Source organism: Athene noctua, chromosome 8 (genome assembly GCF_965140245.1).
Source record: "Athene noctua chromosome 8, bAthNoc1.hap1.1, whole genome shotgun sequence".
Classification (NCBI taxonomy): domain Eukaryota; kingdom Metazoa; phylum Chordata; class Aves; order Strigiformes; family Strigidae; genus Athene; species Athene noctua.
The window spans coordinates 21,770,214-21,786,179 of NC_134044.1; the positions used below are offsets into that span (position 1 = coordinate 21,770,214).

Genomic DNA, 15,966 nt, shown 5'->3' on the forward strand with positions numbered 1-15,966 from the left:
TGCAACAGCTGCAGCTGGAAGGGGTACTGCAACTCACCTAGCAAAGTTTTATAGTCAAGTTTTCTATCCAAGACATAGGAGGGTTATTATCTTTGTGTGGCTGATAAATTGCAACAGTAATGATTGTACTGTAGAAACAAGCAAACGTCCCATTGGACCAGAAAGAAGCAGTATTAAATCACATTCTTCTACATTTGAGAGACATTTACATAGAGGTCTAGTAATGTTTTGGTATTTGGAAAAATGGCAGCTTATATCAGCAAGTGGAAACCTCTAACATAGCATATAGATATTCTCCTTGGCAAGGTATACAAAATTGAAGGTAAAAGAGGTATGGTGGGTGTTAGCTGAAGTAACATAATATTTGCCCAGAAGACAGTAGGGAATATGGTAAATATTAAAATAAATTGTTCATAAATTCAACACATCCTTGGTAGATCCTCTGTAGTGGTGTGGAGGACCCTAGTCTTTAAGTCACCTGCTGCATATGTTGAGATCCACCATTAAATCATGCCCCTGCATCATCATCCACCCTCTCTGTCTGGTGGTTGCTGCAGAGCAGGGAGGTGGGAAGAGGATGCTGCGAGACTCCCCGGCCTTGGGGCTCTGAGGGTTCTAAAAGCCCAACTGTAATGTAGGTCCTGACATGTCTCCTTTGAAACGAATGATGAGAAGCTGCTGCAAGGCAGCCTGCCTGAAGGAAACAGTCAGACATACATCAAAGGGCCCACGCAAGTGTGATCCACAAAACCACTGCTTAAAGTCACTCAAAGATACGGTGAACCAGCCAAGCTGGCCCGTCGGGGTGGGTGCTTTGGCATGAGTGGCGGTGCTCCTGAAGATGATCTGATGGGGTGCCTGTGCCGAACGCAAGCCCTTAATGGTTAAATACTGATCTTGGCACTTGCAAACTTCTATGGTAAGAAAGCTTTAAAAGAAAGCAGCCATCTGCTTCAGGAAAGGCATCATGCAATGATTAGCTTGCATTGTTTACCAAAGCAGCGAGACTGGGGAATCAAAAAAGATGGGACCAGGCAACCCAAACCCTGACTGCTTTCAAGGTCCATGGCAGGAACTCAGCCCTCCCCATGCTTTCACAGTGATTTACATTTAGAAAATAAAACCTGCCTAGCATCCTCATTGAAGTCCTCCAAATGCTCCAATAGAAGGCTAGAGCCGGAGGTCACAGCACCAGAAATGCCCATGTGCCCGGTCCCTGGCTGGGGGCTCTGTCAGGCCCCAGTCAGCAGCTCTCTCTACTTGGACGACTCCTGGCAGTGCCCTGGACTTTTCTTTTTCTGACACTTACAAAACTGTCTGACAGCAAAGTGAAGAAATATGCAGTCCAGCTCTTCCTGCACAGGAAAATGAAATGAGCTCCTGGCTGGGGGAACGGGAGAGAAAAGAGTCATGTGGCATTTCCAGCTTTCTCAGTGCGTGTGGTAGCAGACATGAGAAATTACCCCGACTGCTTAAGCTCTTAACTCGTAGATATTTTCTTCTATTAATGCCAGATGGAAAATCTTAAAGTCTGAAAGTACAGTGGAAATACACTACAGGAAGGCACACAGAGTTAAACAAGTCACTGAATGCTCCTTTCTTCATTTCAGTACATCTTGAGGTATCATTCATTTCAGTAGAAATGCTACCAGCTCCCTGGAATCCATTCCAGATCTATTCCAGGGCAACACTGAACAGGCATTGCCCAAACTAAGGGACCTATTAGGTTGCCAAAGAAAAACATTGGGGTAAGAAATACTGGCTGCCACCAGCTCGAAGGTTTGACCTGAATTTCAAGAAGGAGCAGAATTGGGCCTGGTTCACACTCCTGGTTGCCACATCTTCCCATGATCAAACAGAAGAGCTCTAGGCCACACTGGGGACCTATGAGGCTCTGAAAGGTTTCTGGATGGTTATCCAGCTGGAGCCTTAAGTACAAGGATATATCTGTTAGCACTAATGAAAGCCTCTAATGGACCTCTGTAATATTCACACTTTATGATAGCCTAAGAACACCTGGTCCTATATCAAACTCACCACTATTTGCAGAAATAAAATCAAGATTAAAAAAACCTGAAACAAACAGAAAGAAATAAGAGGTACTTCTTTGGTGGCTTCTCAGAGACAAGGTGCACAAGGGTGTAGAGGGACCACGTAATTTACAGGTGGAGAGGATATATAACTGTAAGCACACCTAACTGGTTTGGTAGAAGTTAATAACCATGCCTTTCTACTTCTTCAGCCACCATGTCTGCAAACTGAAGCCTACTGTTGCTACTAGTGCAACACATAGCTCGCACAAACATCTATTTCTGGTGATAGTTTCAGAAATGACTAGGTGTTTAGTAATTCAGGCTTTGGTTGTGTCATGTGAGGGGAACTAGAAAACATTGATATTCAGAGTGTTGTGTCACCAAGACATTTTTGGCATGATGTATCCTAATGTTATATGCTAACATTGACAGGACCTGTAACAGCGTGTGGAAAAAAATAGTATTTTTTTTTTCCCGTGTCTATTTGAAAGGTTAGATATAACTGTTAACATACAGCACGCTACTACTAGCAAAAGTATTAATATAGATCTTCTCCTGCTAGTGTTTTTTATTATTAACTACCACTAACACTGTATCTTTTCATATGTGAGTGGAAATCTGAGATAATGGCCTTCCTTAGCAAGTTTCTGCACTTTACTCTCCAGCTATGATTCACCCCTTACGCTGAGAAGCAAAGCCCAAGTGACCCAGCTGTGGTGAGCCCACAGGCATCACGGACGTGGTTTCCTTAGCAACATGAACCACATGAAAATGTCCAAAACGTCTTCTGCCTCCTGCTCACTGTCCCTTGAAGTTGTTGCTAAATAAGTGGATGCTAAACCTCTTACCTGAATTTCAGAGGTACAATCAATGTATCACAAAGCAAAACCTTTTGCTTGCAAGCAAGATAGCCCTTGCTATTGTCCTGATTTCAGACTTAATAGGGAAAATAATATACTTTTTTTTTTTCTACTATGTTAGCTCCAGACACTACCTGGGCTCATAAACAAAGGCAGCTGCTCCTAGGTCCTCAGCTGATACTGTCATTAGAGATATGTTAAAGTTAATGAAACTATGGCAATTGAGAGCAATCAGCCCAGGTTGTGCTGAGTGTTTGTGGGTTCCAGGTGCTCACAATCGAGGCTAGATTAAGAGCAAATAAATAGTTCGCCCAGAAGCAGGGCTGGTTTGTTTGTTGGGGGTGGTTCTGCAAAGCTTTTTGATAAGACATTTTGGACAAGCCTGTGTTTGGGAAGCATTGAACCAAAGAGCTGAGAGCTGTTTGAAAGGTGTTTGCAAGCAAGTGGAAAAGCACTCTTTGTACATCCAAGGTATTGTGTCCAGTAGTTTGAAGTATTTCCTTTTTGTTTCTGTATTGTTTCTAAAAGTATCTTTACTCCTGGTATTGCAGCCTTCTGGAGTAAACTATGTATATTGTTCTACATTAAGATGCCACCATTTTATGTTTAACTATAATCTACATTGAAGTTCAGTAAGGCTGAATGTGTGTATTTTCCTCCTGAGGTAGGCATATCGTCGTGAAAGAACTGTGCAGAAATGAGCGTATTGATTTATGTCTATTGCTGTTAGACAAGAGCAGATGGGGGTCTGAGAGTTTTAGTTTAGCTGATAGACTGTACTAAATGTGGCCTGGCTCTGCTGCCATTATGTGTGAGTTATCTTTGATACAGCCAAGTCACTTCTGAAGTATCTATTTTCACTATAGAAAGTGAAATCAAGCTTTAAAGGCATTAATAACAGAATTATATTATTTAGGGTGAAATGAGTCAATATTTGGAAAATTCAGCTCTTCTAGTAATAAGGTCTTGCTTGAGGGAAGCTGACTGGTGCTGCCTGTGCCAGATGGATGAGGGGGTTAGTAGCCTGAGGCAGAGCCCCAGTGCTCCTGTGGCCACCGAGAGCCAATGCTGGTGGTGCAGTTTAGGGGGAACATGAGGTGCAGCCAGGAGAAGAGGTGTGTTGGCAGCAAATAATCTCAAAGTGGGAAAATGACATGGGAAGTAGAGCTTTAGTTGCAGTGTTGGAAAGGGGACAAGTGCAGATGGTAACCTGCTTGGTGGTGGGAGGGGATGCAAACCTGATTGTTGAAGCATAGGGTGAGTGTGGCATAGCCACAGGTTTCAGTTAAAGGTGAAGGAAGAAAAGGCAGACTTGGAGAAGGTGTGAAATGAGAGATGTTTGAGTTAGGCTTGTCCTGGTAGACCTTGATGGTGATCCTGGGGCCCAGCATGAGGCTGCCTGACCTGCTTTTCTGGGACTGCTGGCTCCTGCCGGCATCAGAAGCATGAGGCCCTGGCTGTGTTATGCTGACACTTGTCCTATAAAACTGACAGCAATGAATGGTAGTCCATATTTCTGTAACATTTTCCTTCTCAGGACAGCTAACAACGTACATACATAGTTGACAATATTTTTTGAGGGCTGGATTTCAGCCAGCTGCTTGAAGAAGCAATAGTTTCATCATGGTCCTACAACAGGGAGCCCCAGTCTTTAAGGCTTATTATCAGGAAAGGGGGATTTGCTTTATTTTCTCCATGCAGACTACTTCCCCCAAATAAAGAACCTTTCCTTACGGCACATACTGTATATCCAGGACTGTCTAGAGGGTCTTTAAAGTATGTTAACTGCTCAACCTGAGTGCCTGGTTGGCCTCAGCTTCATGCTTGAACTCCAAAGGCATCTCCTTTAGTGGAAACATACTCCTAGAAGCATAACTCCTCTAGAGTTGTGTGCTCTCATCAGTGTTTACTGGATGGCAGCAGCTGCCTGTAGTACCAGACAGCAGATCTAATGACATATTGCTGGAGGAGTTCTGGGATAGACTATAGCAATAACTTATTCAGTATAACTCTGAGGGAGCCAACTGTTTTAGTTTTAGAGAGATTACAAACAATTGAGAAATAAATGAGTTGTCTTTCTATCCTTGGTCCATTACACAGGTCAGGATTTCTGTCGTTACTGGTGAGCTGTTATTGACCATTGTATTCCTTGGCATGAGCTGAATTTTCAGCCTCCCATGTTTGTGGCTGTCAGTTGTGGTAAAAATAAGTGATGCACTTGTCTCACATGATGAATTTGTTTGTGGAAGCTGCAGATGGTTTGATTGACTTACAACTGTGGCTGGGTACTTGTATCAGGTGCCTACAGAAATGGCCAATCTGGAATGGCTGCTTGTGTGACATGATGGTCCCTCCTGCAGATGCAGGGCATGTGGCTAGGAGCAGTACTCCAAAACAACCCTGGCTTTCTGATGCCCTGGTGATATTTGCTGCTTCTGGGTTTGAGAGTACGGTTGTAAGGATAAAAAGGGGATGGATTAAACTCACCTGCTTCTTCTTGGTGGATTCTTTTTTTGCTTGAGCTTTTCTGTCCAAACTTTTTGCCTTGCTCTCTGATCCCTCTGACATTAGTCACTTGTTGCTCTCTTTGATTCCACACCATAAAATGAAACAATCATTTGTACTGCAGGAGTAAGGATGGGAGCTGAAGCCTTTAAGCACCTTATGTGTATGCAAGGGAGACTAACACACTTGAGGCAGTGACTACACTAAAGACTACTTTAAATCCTTGAGTGTGGGCCTGAGTGGAGTTTGAATGAGCTGTGTGCTTATGCAATTAAGATGAAACTGTGCTGCTGCTTGAGCATTTACAGCACTTGATAGGGATACAGACAGGTTGGCTAACTGCTGTGTGGTCATCTATTTAATCCCCAAATGGAGGGAAATTGGCACCTGTGCTGCCTGGAGGAGGCAATGGGTTTCTGTCTCAGGCTATGTAACTGCAGGCTTGGATCCTGAGGAGTGATTGCCATGTTAGCAGCACTTGTGCTCTTGTTTTGCTGGAGTTACTTATTTCTATGGTTCAGGAGGTTGCAATCAATAGCAAAAATACCAAGAGTACAGTTTGAGCCCATGAGATCAGGAGTGGCTGTGTACTTTGAAGAAAGCACTGAAGAAAAAACATTTTGAAAGTAATATCAATTTTATAATCACTGTAAAGGATTGACAGGACAAGGGACTTTTTTTCACTGGGTGAAACAGAAAACAAAGAATCAAAAGTTTCAGATTCTGTTTTCAGCTTTTCCACCAACTTGTGTTTGAAGGCAAACAAGCACCTTCTTTCCCTGCTTCTGCCTCCTGTAGACAAGGCAGAGCCATAACTAGGAGGTGTCCTATGGCTTTAAGACTGTACAATGATGGAAAGCTTTGGCAAATGGTCCTGTGATGATATGAAATGATTGATCTGCAGGCATCTGAGAACACTTATGACTTAGTTTTGTCTTGTATCTGTTATTTCACTTATGGGGCTGTTAATATCTTGTAGTGCACATCAGGCCATATCTTAGTGATTAAAAAGGGTCTGTTTTATCCATAACTAGTGAGAAATGCAATTATTTTAAGCAGTGTAGCTTCAGCACCAGTCAGAAGTGGTATTAAATGGTTTTATTAACTTGGCTGGAGGCTTGTTTTGAGGTGCTGGAAGCACACAGTCTCTCAGATCAGCATGTTGCCACAGCTCCGGAGCTGGTGTGGGGGCAATGCAGCAGGGCAGGAGCACTGGAGGGCAGAGGGATGTGAAGAGATGGCAGAGATAAGGCAATTTGCAGTGCCAGATGTAGTATCTTAGCCTGAGGACAGCTGGGGAGCTAGAATAAGACCTGGGTGGGAAAATGACAGAGAGGGGGGATGCTGAAGGATAGATGTGTGCTGAGTGGGAGGGGAGAGGTCTGGAGACAGGATGAGGGGGAAGGAAAGGTCTTTTGCTTCCACACAAAGACCTTGTGCTGACTGCAAATTCCATCTGGGAACAACCTTTGCCTCCTAATGCTGACCTGCTAATTGCTGGGAGGCAGCCTGCAGTGCTGAGACCTGATAGGTCTACCAGCAGCAGCGGGATGCTTTCCATCATGCTCCCCTACCTCTGAAACTTCCAGTGCTTCTCAAAACCATGAAGCTTCACTCAGAGCTAATAAGCTGTCTATTAGTGGAGGCAGACTTTGGGTTTAAGCAGAATAAACCCAACACTGAGCATGTGGGTAGGATGTAGATGGTCTTAAGCTACTTCTGAGATTTTTTTTCTCATTTGTTCTTCTCTTGTATGAGATGTATTTTATATCCCCACCAGCCTTTACACATCAGCAGTAAAGTTAAGAATTGGAAGCAGAGTAAAAACTGGACAGTTTTCCAAGCTTGTCACATCTCTAGTGTGGAGGGCTACTGTTCAATTCAAATAAACCCAGTACAGAAGCTAATTGCTGAGAAACAGTGAGACCTTTCAAAGCTCTAATTAAAGGCAATTTAAAATCTCCACTGATATTAGCAAGAGCATAAAACTGCTGCTGGATGCATACCAGTTATCAAGACCAGCTTACCAACTGATGGGTGCAGCTGACCTGTTTCAGAAATGAGCATTGCTCTGCTGAGCAAATTAGGAGTTAAACTGACTGACATTGTATAGAAATTTGGCCTATAGTAATAAACGGCAGACCCCTGGCAGTGCAGCTAGGAAATTATATTTCTGAGCACTAAGTGGCAGGTATGTGCCTGTGCTGAAGGGTGAGCATGGTGCTAAGTGAAGCCAACTTGATCTGGACCCAGTCCAGCAAAGAATACTGGTGTATGTATGAAGCACAAGCATCTGTGGGGCTGATGAGTGCAGATTTTCAGTTCTCTATGGGGGAAGCTTTAGCTAAAGGACAAATTATTTTCTATCCATCTCCATCCTTTCTGCCTTGGTTCATTTCTGGTGAAACACCTCTTGAAATAGCATTGCCTCATGCTTTTGTTAACAACCAAATATTCCACCCAACAGCATTTACCTGTATGTGGACACACAGAAGTGAGTCCCTGGGCACATAGGAGCTGGAGGGAATTTTGCCACTGAGTTCAACTGGCACAAAAACTATTCCTGTAAAAACGCATTTCTACAGTTGCACTGTAATATCTCTGCTGTAGACCTCTAGTTAAATGTGTGTTGAAGTCTAGGGTCAAGTCACCTGGCAGTAAATTAATGGTCCATAGTGTACCTGCTGCTGTGATGCCTCTCTTCCATTAAGAGATGCAATGTTGCTCTAAGTGGCTCATATAACCAGAGTAATGGTGCTCATGGCTTGCACCTGCATAGAGGAAGATGCTTGTTGCATTTAAACAAGATTATATGAGCCAAGAGGCACTGCAGAGCTGCAGTGTCCCAAAGGGAGACTCCCATGGGAGTAGGGACTTCTGGCATGTCCCCCCATGCATCGTTTCAGAGTGGTTCACACAGACCCCTTCACTGATTGAGTTTTGCTGCCTCTGCCTGCTCTTTACCTGAAGGAGTATTACAAGCATCACTACTTCTCTATTTGTAGCCTCTGAACAAGCATGCAGAACCCAGGAGACTCCTTTGCTACTGCTGACCCTCTGCTGGCACAACATGCAGCATCTGGTTATTGGTGCACTTATCTACCAAATGGTCTTTACATATAAAGGGGAAGAATGCTGGGTCACTCCGGACACATGCAGTGCTCCAGTCTGCTGGGCTGCCTCTGGGCTTTTGAATAGCAGCCTGGAAGGCAAGGTTCAGCCCTCAGCATTGGTGTCCCCCCAACACCCTGCCACTTGGCATGCAAAGTGGCACAGAGAGGGGGTCATGTCTCTAGGTTGTTTAAAAGAGTAGAAAGAAATAAGAGACATTTACCAGCTTTGAAGGTGGGAAGGGTGCTGAGGCCTTCTGCTTTCCTTTCCCATTGCCGTGCTCCTTGTCTCTCTTGGGCCCCATGTTGCAAATCCTATGCTCCCATCTGAAGAGCACTGGCTGCGGGCTCCCTCCAGAGCCCATTGACGCAATCTGGGTCACTCAGAGAAGGTTGTCAGGAAGGATCCTGCACCTCCCTGCTGTGCTGGCGCCAAGCTTTGCCTTCCAGGGCGTGTGAGGGGCTGGGCTGGTTCTGACTCCTGCTCCCAAACCTGGCTTGCTCAACCCACTGCAGCCTGGGGATTCCTGGAGTGTTCCCTGGGGTGACCAGCTGAGGTAAGGCAATGCTGCTGCAACACCATGCAGGGGATGTAGTACCCTGTGGGATCCATCTAAACACTTTTTTGGGTTGGGGGAGTCAATAGCTGAAGCTAGCACAGAGTATCCCTGTGAGGCAAAACCCACCTGCCCTGCCAAGGGGCTCCTGGTGAATAAAGGGATTTCTAGCAAGGCAACAAATCCTTCCTGGGGAAAGACAGGCTTTCTTCAAGTGGGACTGAGTGGATTATGACCAATAGTTAATCTGTATGGCTGTTTCATAAGTTTCCCCAGTGCCTGGACTCTGTGCTCAGCAACAGACGCTATATGTGCCAAGAATAACTGATTTCTCAGAAACACCGTGTAAGAATATACGCATGCAGAGGTCCAGAGCAAACTACATCAGTTTCTTTGTATTTTAGCTTTATCTGTAACAAAATATCTTCCCATTCCAACACCAGTTTAGTACTAAGGGACCAGATGTGCTGTCAAGCACCATGGCTTGGTAGAGGCCACCCTTCAAATAGCAGTTCATATTCCTCATGAATCCCTGCCTCCTTCCTTGACCCTATTCTAGGTGTTTACACAGACAAATGCTTTTGGTAACAAACATAACTCTAAAGCTGGTGTTTAGACCACTGTTAACCTCCTAGTCATTTATTGCAGTCAAAATTCACAAGTGAAGGCAGAATGCAGGTGGTACTCCAGCCCAGGGTCTATGCTACTGTTTAGTTGCTGTGTTCAGACCAGATTTGCTGCATAGCAAAAGTCACATGAGCAATGAATTTCCAAGGCTTTCCAGGCTAATAATTACTGCAAAGCAGTGAAAGTGAAGACTTCAGTTCCTATCTGGACCCTTTCTGTTCAGTTGCAGGTTTTTAACCAAATTATTTAAATGTTTGCTGCCTCAGTTTCTCCATTTGTGAATCCCTAACCTGCCCATTTGCTATTCTTGGACTAGAAGCCCTGTGTAAGACAGGGTTCATGTTCTAGCAGCTGCTGCTTGTACACATTTGCAAAAACAAACTCTGAATGTTTTCTGGGGAATATGGATATCACGAATCAGCCCCAGGCTGGAATAATGGCACTGTTGTGGCATAGCATGATGCTTGTAAGCTGGGGAGCGTGTGGCAGTTTGTGCTCTGCCTGTGGGAACTTTGTATGCAGTTACTGCTTCCTCAGCCCTTCTCTGTTTGAAATGCAAACATATAAATGACTTGAGCTTCACCCTAAAGTGAATGAAGATCATAAATATGAAGTCAAATAAGACCCAGTAGCCCATTAAGTGCATGAAAGCTGGCAGCCTGTTTTAATTTGCTGCTGCTACACCTTTAATTTGCCTGGCACAGCTGGGAAGTGCAGCAAGTGAATGCTGTACAAGCCCCTGTGTGTGAAGTTGGAGGGGGACAGAGTGAGTTACCCACTGGCTGAGAGCCATGGCTTGGAATTTCCTGACAATTTTTTTTGTGGTGCCAAAAGCAGCTTGCTGTGAGCAAGTGTTTCTTGTGCCCCTTCCCTACCCCATATGCTGTTTTCAGTCTCTATTGCACCATTCTGGAGTATTTTCCTTTCCAAATGAGGCCCACAGGGTACTCTAAGTTGTCCCCCCATTATAACATCACAATATACATCACTAAAACATTACTCTGAGCCTCTAGCTCCAGCCCCCAACTGCTACCAACAGCTAATTCATTCCTCAGATGAGCAAGTGTAATTTATATCTCAAACTAGCGCTTGAAACTGTTTGCCTATAAAATGTCCTTCACTCAAATCCTTGGTTAAAGCCTGACTCGTGACAGCCTCTTCTTAGATGTAACTGCTCTAGGAAACCCTTTTCTAGGGTGCACTTAGAGTCAAGCCTGAATTTGCTCTAACACACACTTTAATCTTCACTGCCTGATACTTCACAACAGCCCGTCTAAAGCTCTCAGCACCATCCCCATCCCGAACACCTCGACGCATCCTGCAGCTTCCCCCAGTAAGGATCAAGTTTACCTTAGCAGCAGCGGAGCAGCAGTGCCCAAAATGGAGATTTCAATGGGATCTGACAGGGAGATTTTCCCTCTCATCTACATACTTCTGTAGTTTCCACCTTTGGGAAAACAGCCTATCTACAAGCAGGATGTTTCCATATATCTTGTCCCTCGATGTCTCCAAATATTTCTCACTGCTGTCGCAGTTCCCAGGCAGTTTTAATTACTTTGTGTTTTTAAATAGAGGCAAAGCACCAGTGTTCAGTAATTATTCAGAAATGAGCCGCTAGAAGGAAGCGGGTGCGAAGACCTTCTGAATAAAGTAAGCCCAAAAAAGCTGAGTTTTCTCTTGCCAAACTTAATTTCATGCAGCTCCTTGTTATCCCCACCTTTATAAAAACTCATCTTCCCATCCGCTCTGCCTGCACATCCCTGGCTGCCTGGGCTCCTCTGGGGCATGGCAGCCACCCCTGTGAGGGCAGGATGCTCGGTGTGGAGTCGGTGCCTTTGTCATTTGGCAAAATTCGTCCCTTTCACCTGCTCCTCGGAAGAAAACTGCAGGAGCTGGGCAGGAAAGCGGGCTCAGGGTTGGGGCAGTCCCAATCTTGTGCCGAGCCTGTGGCCGACACACGGATAGGCAGCACCTCGCCTGGCTGTGCAACCTTTACTTTCTGAAATGCCAGGGCTGTGTGGAAGCAGGCGTGTAGCTCTTTCTCCAGCACTTGGTCATCCCTGTGTATCCTTGCACATGTCGGTGTGAAATCAGGGGCTTCCCAGCCTTTCCTTCAATCACCTCCATCAGACCACTTTGTCCTTGGGTGGTATTTGCTTTTCTGAGTCAAGAGTGTGCCGGAGAGACACTCTCGGTCGTCTCAGGCTGCTCACTGACTTCCCACGCTGTGTGCTTGCTATTTGCTCCTATGGCAAAAATAAAAGCTGCTTTTGCTGGCGTGGTCCATAGTTGGTTGTGATAGGATCTTTTTTTCCCCCTGTTTAAAATGTAAGGTCTCACGAATTAAGAAGATACAGCCTGTCTAGATCTTATACCAGTCAGTCTCTGATTCATCAGAGAATCTCCTTGGTAACTAGCTGTTCCTCTCTGATGATTTGCTACAAAAAAGCTCTCCCAATTTAAAGATAAAATACAGTGAAAGCAGAAAGAGGAGCTATACTATATAGATACCTTATACAGAAACATATGCCTTGTGTGCTTGCAGCTATACTGGATATTTTCTGATGTGTGTGGGAAGCAGCCTCTCCACGAAACAGCGTGGTATCACCCCATGGATGGGAAATGCACCCCAGCTGCACCATCTCCGCTAAAAATCCTTTTTGTGGCTCCAGGGTCAGTAACCCCCTCTGCAGGGTAAATAATCCTAAGAGGAGGATGTTGTTGGCATCTAACGAGGGTCTCAGCAGTTCATGCTTTAATAAACCAGATTTCTGGCCTTGTGTGGGACTGATCACCAGTTACAAAGATTCAGCGAGAGGGTGACTTTCTGCAGGAGGTGTGCCTGGCGTGTTTGATGCTGCCTCGTAGCCCTCCTACTCTGATAATGAGCCCCTGCTGCCTGACCCCTCCTCGGCACACAGCAGAGCACTGCCTGTGCTCTGGTGGCTGCTTGAGTCGGAGGGAAGGTGCTTGCTGAATATTTGTGGGTTTGTGTGGTTTTTTTTCTGGGAACCAGCATTGCTGGAAAAGTTGATCTAAGGTGAGGCGAAGAACACTGTGTTTGAAATAGCTGGTAATTTTGTTCAAAAAGTCAGTGTAAGTGAAGAGCTTGACCCATGAATGCCCAATGCCAGGAAGCTCTACGGTATAGCTGCCCAGGGTTACAGAGGGATGAGGCAATGTATGGGGCTAGAAAGAAGTTTTCACGTTGCTGTCCTCAGGGCACCTACAGCCAGAAAGCTCTGACTCCCCATGTGTACACCACCAGTGGCATGATGCTGCCATGCGTGGGGGTCTCCATGATGCCGAGCACAGTGGGGTAGAAGAGGGGACAGAAAGACAACCCTAAGAGGGTGCAGCTGAGCTGCTTTCAATTCCTTTTATCAGATAAATCAGAAATCAAAAATCATTCCTAGATTTCTCACACAAAACCTTTCCAGCAGCTGGCTCTTGGCAGAGGCTAACAGAGGGAGGATGAAGAGTGGGGCAAGTTGCCTTCCTCTCCATGTTTTCTCACTGGCCTTATGCACTTTCTGTCCTGTGGCACTAATTTGTCTGAATTAATACAACAAACAGCAACAAAGTGCCAGAACCATGAGGTGTCTCTTATCCCTGCAAGAGGCTTTTGAGCTCACCGTTAAAGCTTGCCCACCCCCAGGGAAGTGCCTAGCAGCCAGAGGAAGGCTCCTGCAGGCAGCTCTGGCAGTAGGGCTATCACATACTGCAGGAATGGCCATTTGGAACAAAATCTGTGTTTCCATAAGGTGTTGTGGCATGACTAATATCTGGGCAGGAGACACCCAGGATCATGTACTCTGCTTGGGGAGGCCTCAGATTCAGACCTGTGGTTTCAAGGTGTTTGAATCTTAGCAGCCAACATCTCAGGTGGAAATATGTTGCCCCTACCAGGAAAGTGTGAAGTGCTCGAACCTCCATTTACCAAGTAATATGGGCAATGATGCACTGGTTCTTAAAAATGAGGGTTAAGATAATCAAACTAATTTCTGATGCAGTTGACCCATGTTAGGAACATGACTTTATTCTAGATATGGAATGGGTTTTTAAATAACTGAAGTTGTGATAAGCGAGGCCTGACTCTCCTCTTGGTCAAGAGGAAAAAGGGGAGAGAGATGCTCATCCTTCCCCCATCCACTCTCCTGCTGCCACTGTGGGTGCTGAGGCATGGGAGGGCAGATGAGCCTCTGCTGTGTCCCTGGCTTGCTGTGTGGTTGGGTGCTGCCTTTTCAGGCCCGAAGGGAAATACAAGGGGAAGCCTCTTCTCTGCCTGTTTCCTGCCTTTTAGTTTTCTTTCTGAAGCTTGAAAGAAAGAGCAAAGCCTTTGCTGCTATCAGATGTCCATGCCTGTGCCTCTTGGTGGGAGGGAAGCAGAGAAAGATGGAGCCCCTGATGGGAAGGATGTCCATGGGGCACATCCCAGCTGGCCTCATCTCTAGGCTCCCTCGATGGAGGGAAGGCTGGAGGGAGGTCAGGTCCAACAGCACTGGTGCCTGGTGTTGGGGTCTCTAATACCTGGTGCCATTCTGCAACCACAGTGTGGCTCAGGCTGGGAAAACAGGCTCATTTTTGTTTTGCCCGGGTATAGCAGGAGTGGCATCTCCCCCAAGCAGAGCGTCAGGGCAGAGCCTGGGTGTCAGGTCCCACCACACAACTTTCCTGGAGTGGGGGATGTTACCTTAGAGGCCTTGGGCAGACCTGAAGACAGACTGTTTACCCTTCCTGAAGCTCTGGAGCAGACAGAGGGGCAGATCTCAATTTTTATGTTATACATTTTAATCACACCGTTGTGACTTGGAGCTTGGCACAGGGAAAAGTGGAAAAGCATCAAAACCTGCTTGTTTCTCGCCCCCCAGCTGGTGCCTGCAGGCTTCAGTTGGTTTGCCTGCAGACAGCATCTCCTTGGCTGTGCTATTGCCTACCTTGGGTGGTTTTGGTTACAAATTGACATTTATAAAAAAAGAAAAAAACCCCAAGCTCATGTATAGTGTTTTGCTGTTCCTTTGCAATGTGTTCTAGTTTGGGAAGTGGAGCAAAGGTGTCTGCAGCTATTTATAGGAGGGGAGGGTGTGTGGATCTGGGTGCCTGCAGCCTGGGGTGGGCACGAGGCTGCCTGCCTGAGGGTAGCAAGGGTGTGCCCTGCAATCAGAGGTGATTTTTTAAATTTTTTTCTCTTTTCTGGGGCTCTTTCATTTTATTTCAATTGCTGGTCTAATCCTGAATCACATTTGAACTTAAAGGAATGTCAGTAGCAGTTAAAAAAAAAAAAATGTGCACAGCCTTGGCAAGTATTTTTTTATGAATTGGATCTCTTGAGATGAAAGCTTCGTTACTGTGAAACAATGAGCCTGCTACATGCTCAGTAGTACAAATGGGTTTCATTTGTATTAGGAAGATACAAGCTTATTATTTTTAGTCTGTTCCTGTAGCACCAGGAATGTTTAATGTGATAATGTAATTGAGGAACTGAAAGTACAGAAAGTTGCAGCACTCTGAGGTGATAATGACTACAACTGTAGCGCTGCTGAAAGGTCTGGGGGACAAGTACAGGTGTGGGTAAAACCAGACTCAGATCCTGATGTGGATGATCCCACATCACAGTGGGGTTTGTGGGAGAGTAACCAGGCAGCTTCAGTACAACCCCTGCACCAGGGGCCAGACCCTCCCTGGTGCCAGCGGGATGCGCCCAGCCCCAAGCACCCAGCAAGAGGCTGAGGGCTGTGGGATGGAGCCGGGGATGGCTCTGATGGAAGGAGAAGGCAGAAGGAGCTACTGCCTTCTCTGAAACCCAAGGGCCTGGGAGGGGCACAGTCCCCTCTTGGGGTCTGGTGGGAAGAAGGGCATCCAGGATGAAGCCTGCCTGTGGGATGTGGCAGCTATGTTTGTTTGAGCAGGTCTTTACTGAGTGTTTGCAAACCTTGATAGGTTCACAATTTGGCCAGTTTGGCTTTTTTTTTTTTTCCCAGAAATAGCAAGTTGCACTTTTGATGGCAAACCTGCCAAATTCCCAGCTCCTTCTCCTAAGTACAGGGTTGCTAAAGCTTTTCAATTAAATGCTTCAGAGCCTTTAACACAGACAAAACACAGCGTTTCCTCTCCAGCCGACTGCTCAGAAACTGTGAAGCTGTTTTGTGAAGCTTTCCCACCCGAAGCACAGCCTGCAGCAGGCACCCACCATGAATATTTTCAGCCCAAATTCTACGGAAAGCATAAGCAGCGAACTCGTTGGAGGACATGGGTCACCTATGGCACTTCGGCC

General features: G+C 45.8%; 1 protein-coding gene across 3 annotated transcripts in view; it reads right to left on the minus strand.

Annotated features, from left to right (window-relative positions):
* Positions 1 to 15,966, minus strand: part of LOC141963012 (calcium-activated potassium channel subunit beta-2) — a 106,145-nt gene that overhangs the window by 42,423 nt on the left and 47,756 nt on the right. The window contains exons 1-2 of one of the 3 annotated variants that reach the window (XM_074911902.1): positions 11,043 to 11,116; positions 8,733 to 8,882 (exon numbers count right to left, since the gene is read on the minus strand). The exons of the other annotated variants lie outside the window; for them this stretch is intronic. Coding sequence (XP_074768003.1) covers positions 8,733 to 8,882; positions 11,043 to 11,116 — 224 coding nt within the window. Of the gene's footprint in view, positions 1 to 8,732; positions 8,883 to 11,042; positions 11,117 to 15,966 lie in introns of those variants that run through there. 3 annotated transcript variants of the gene reach the window in all.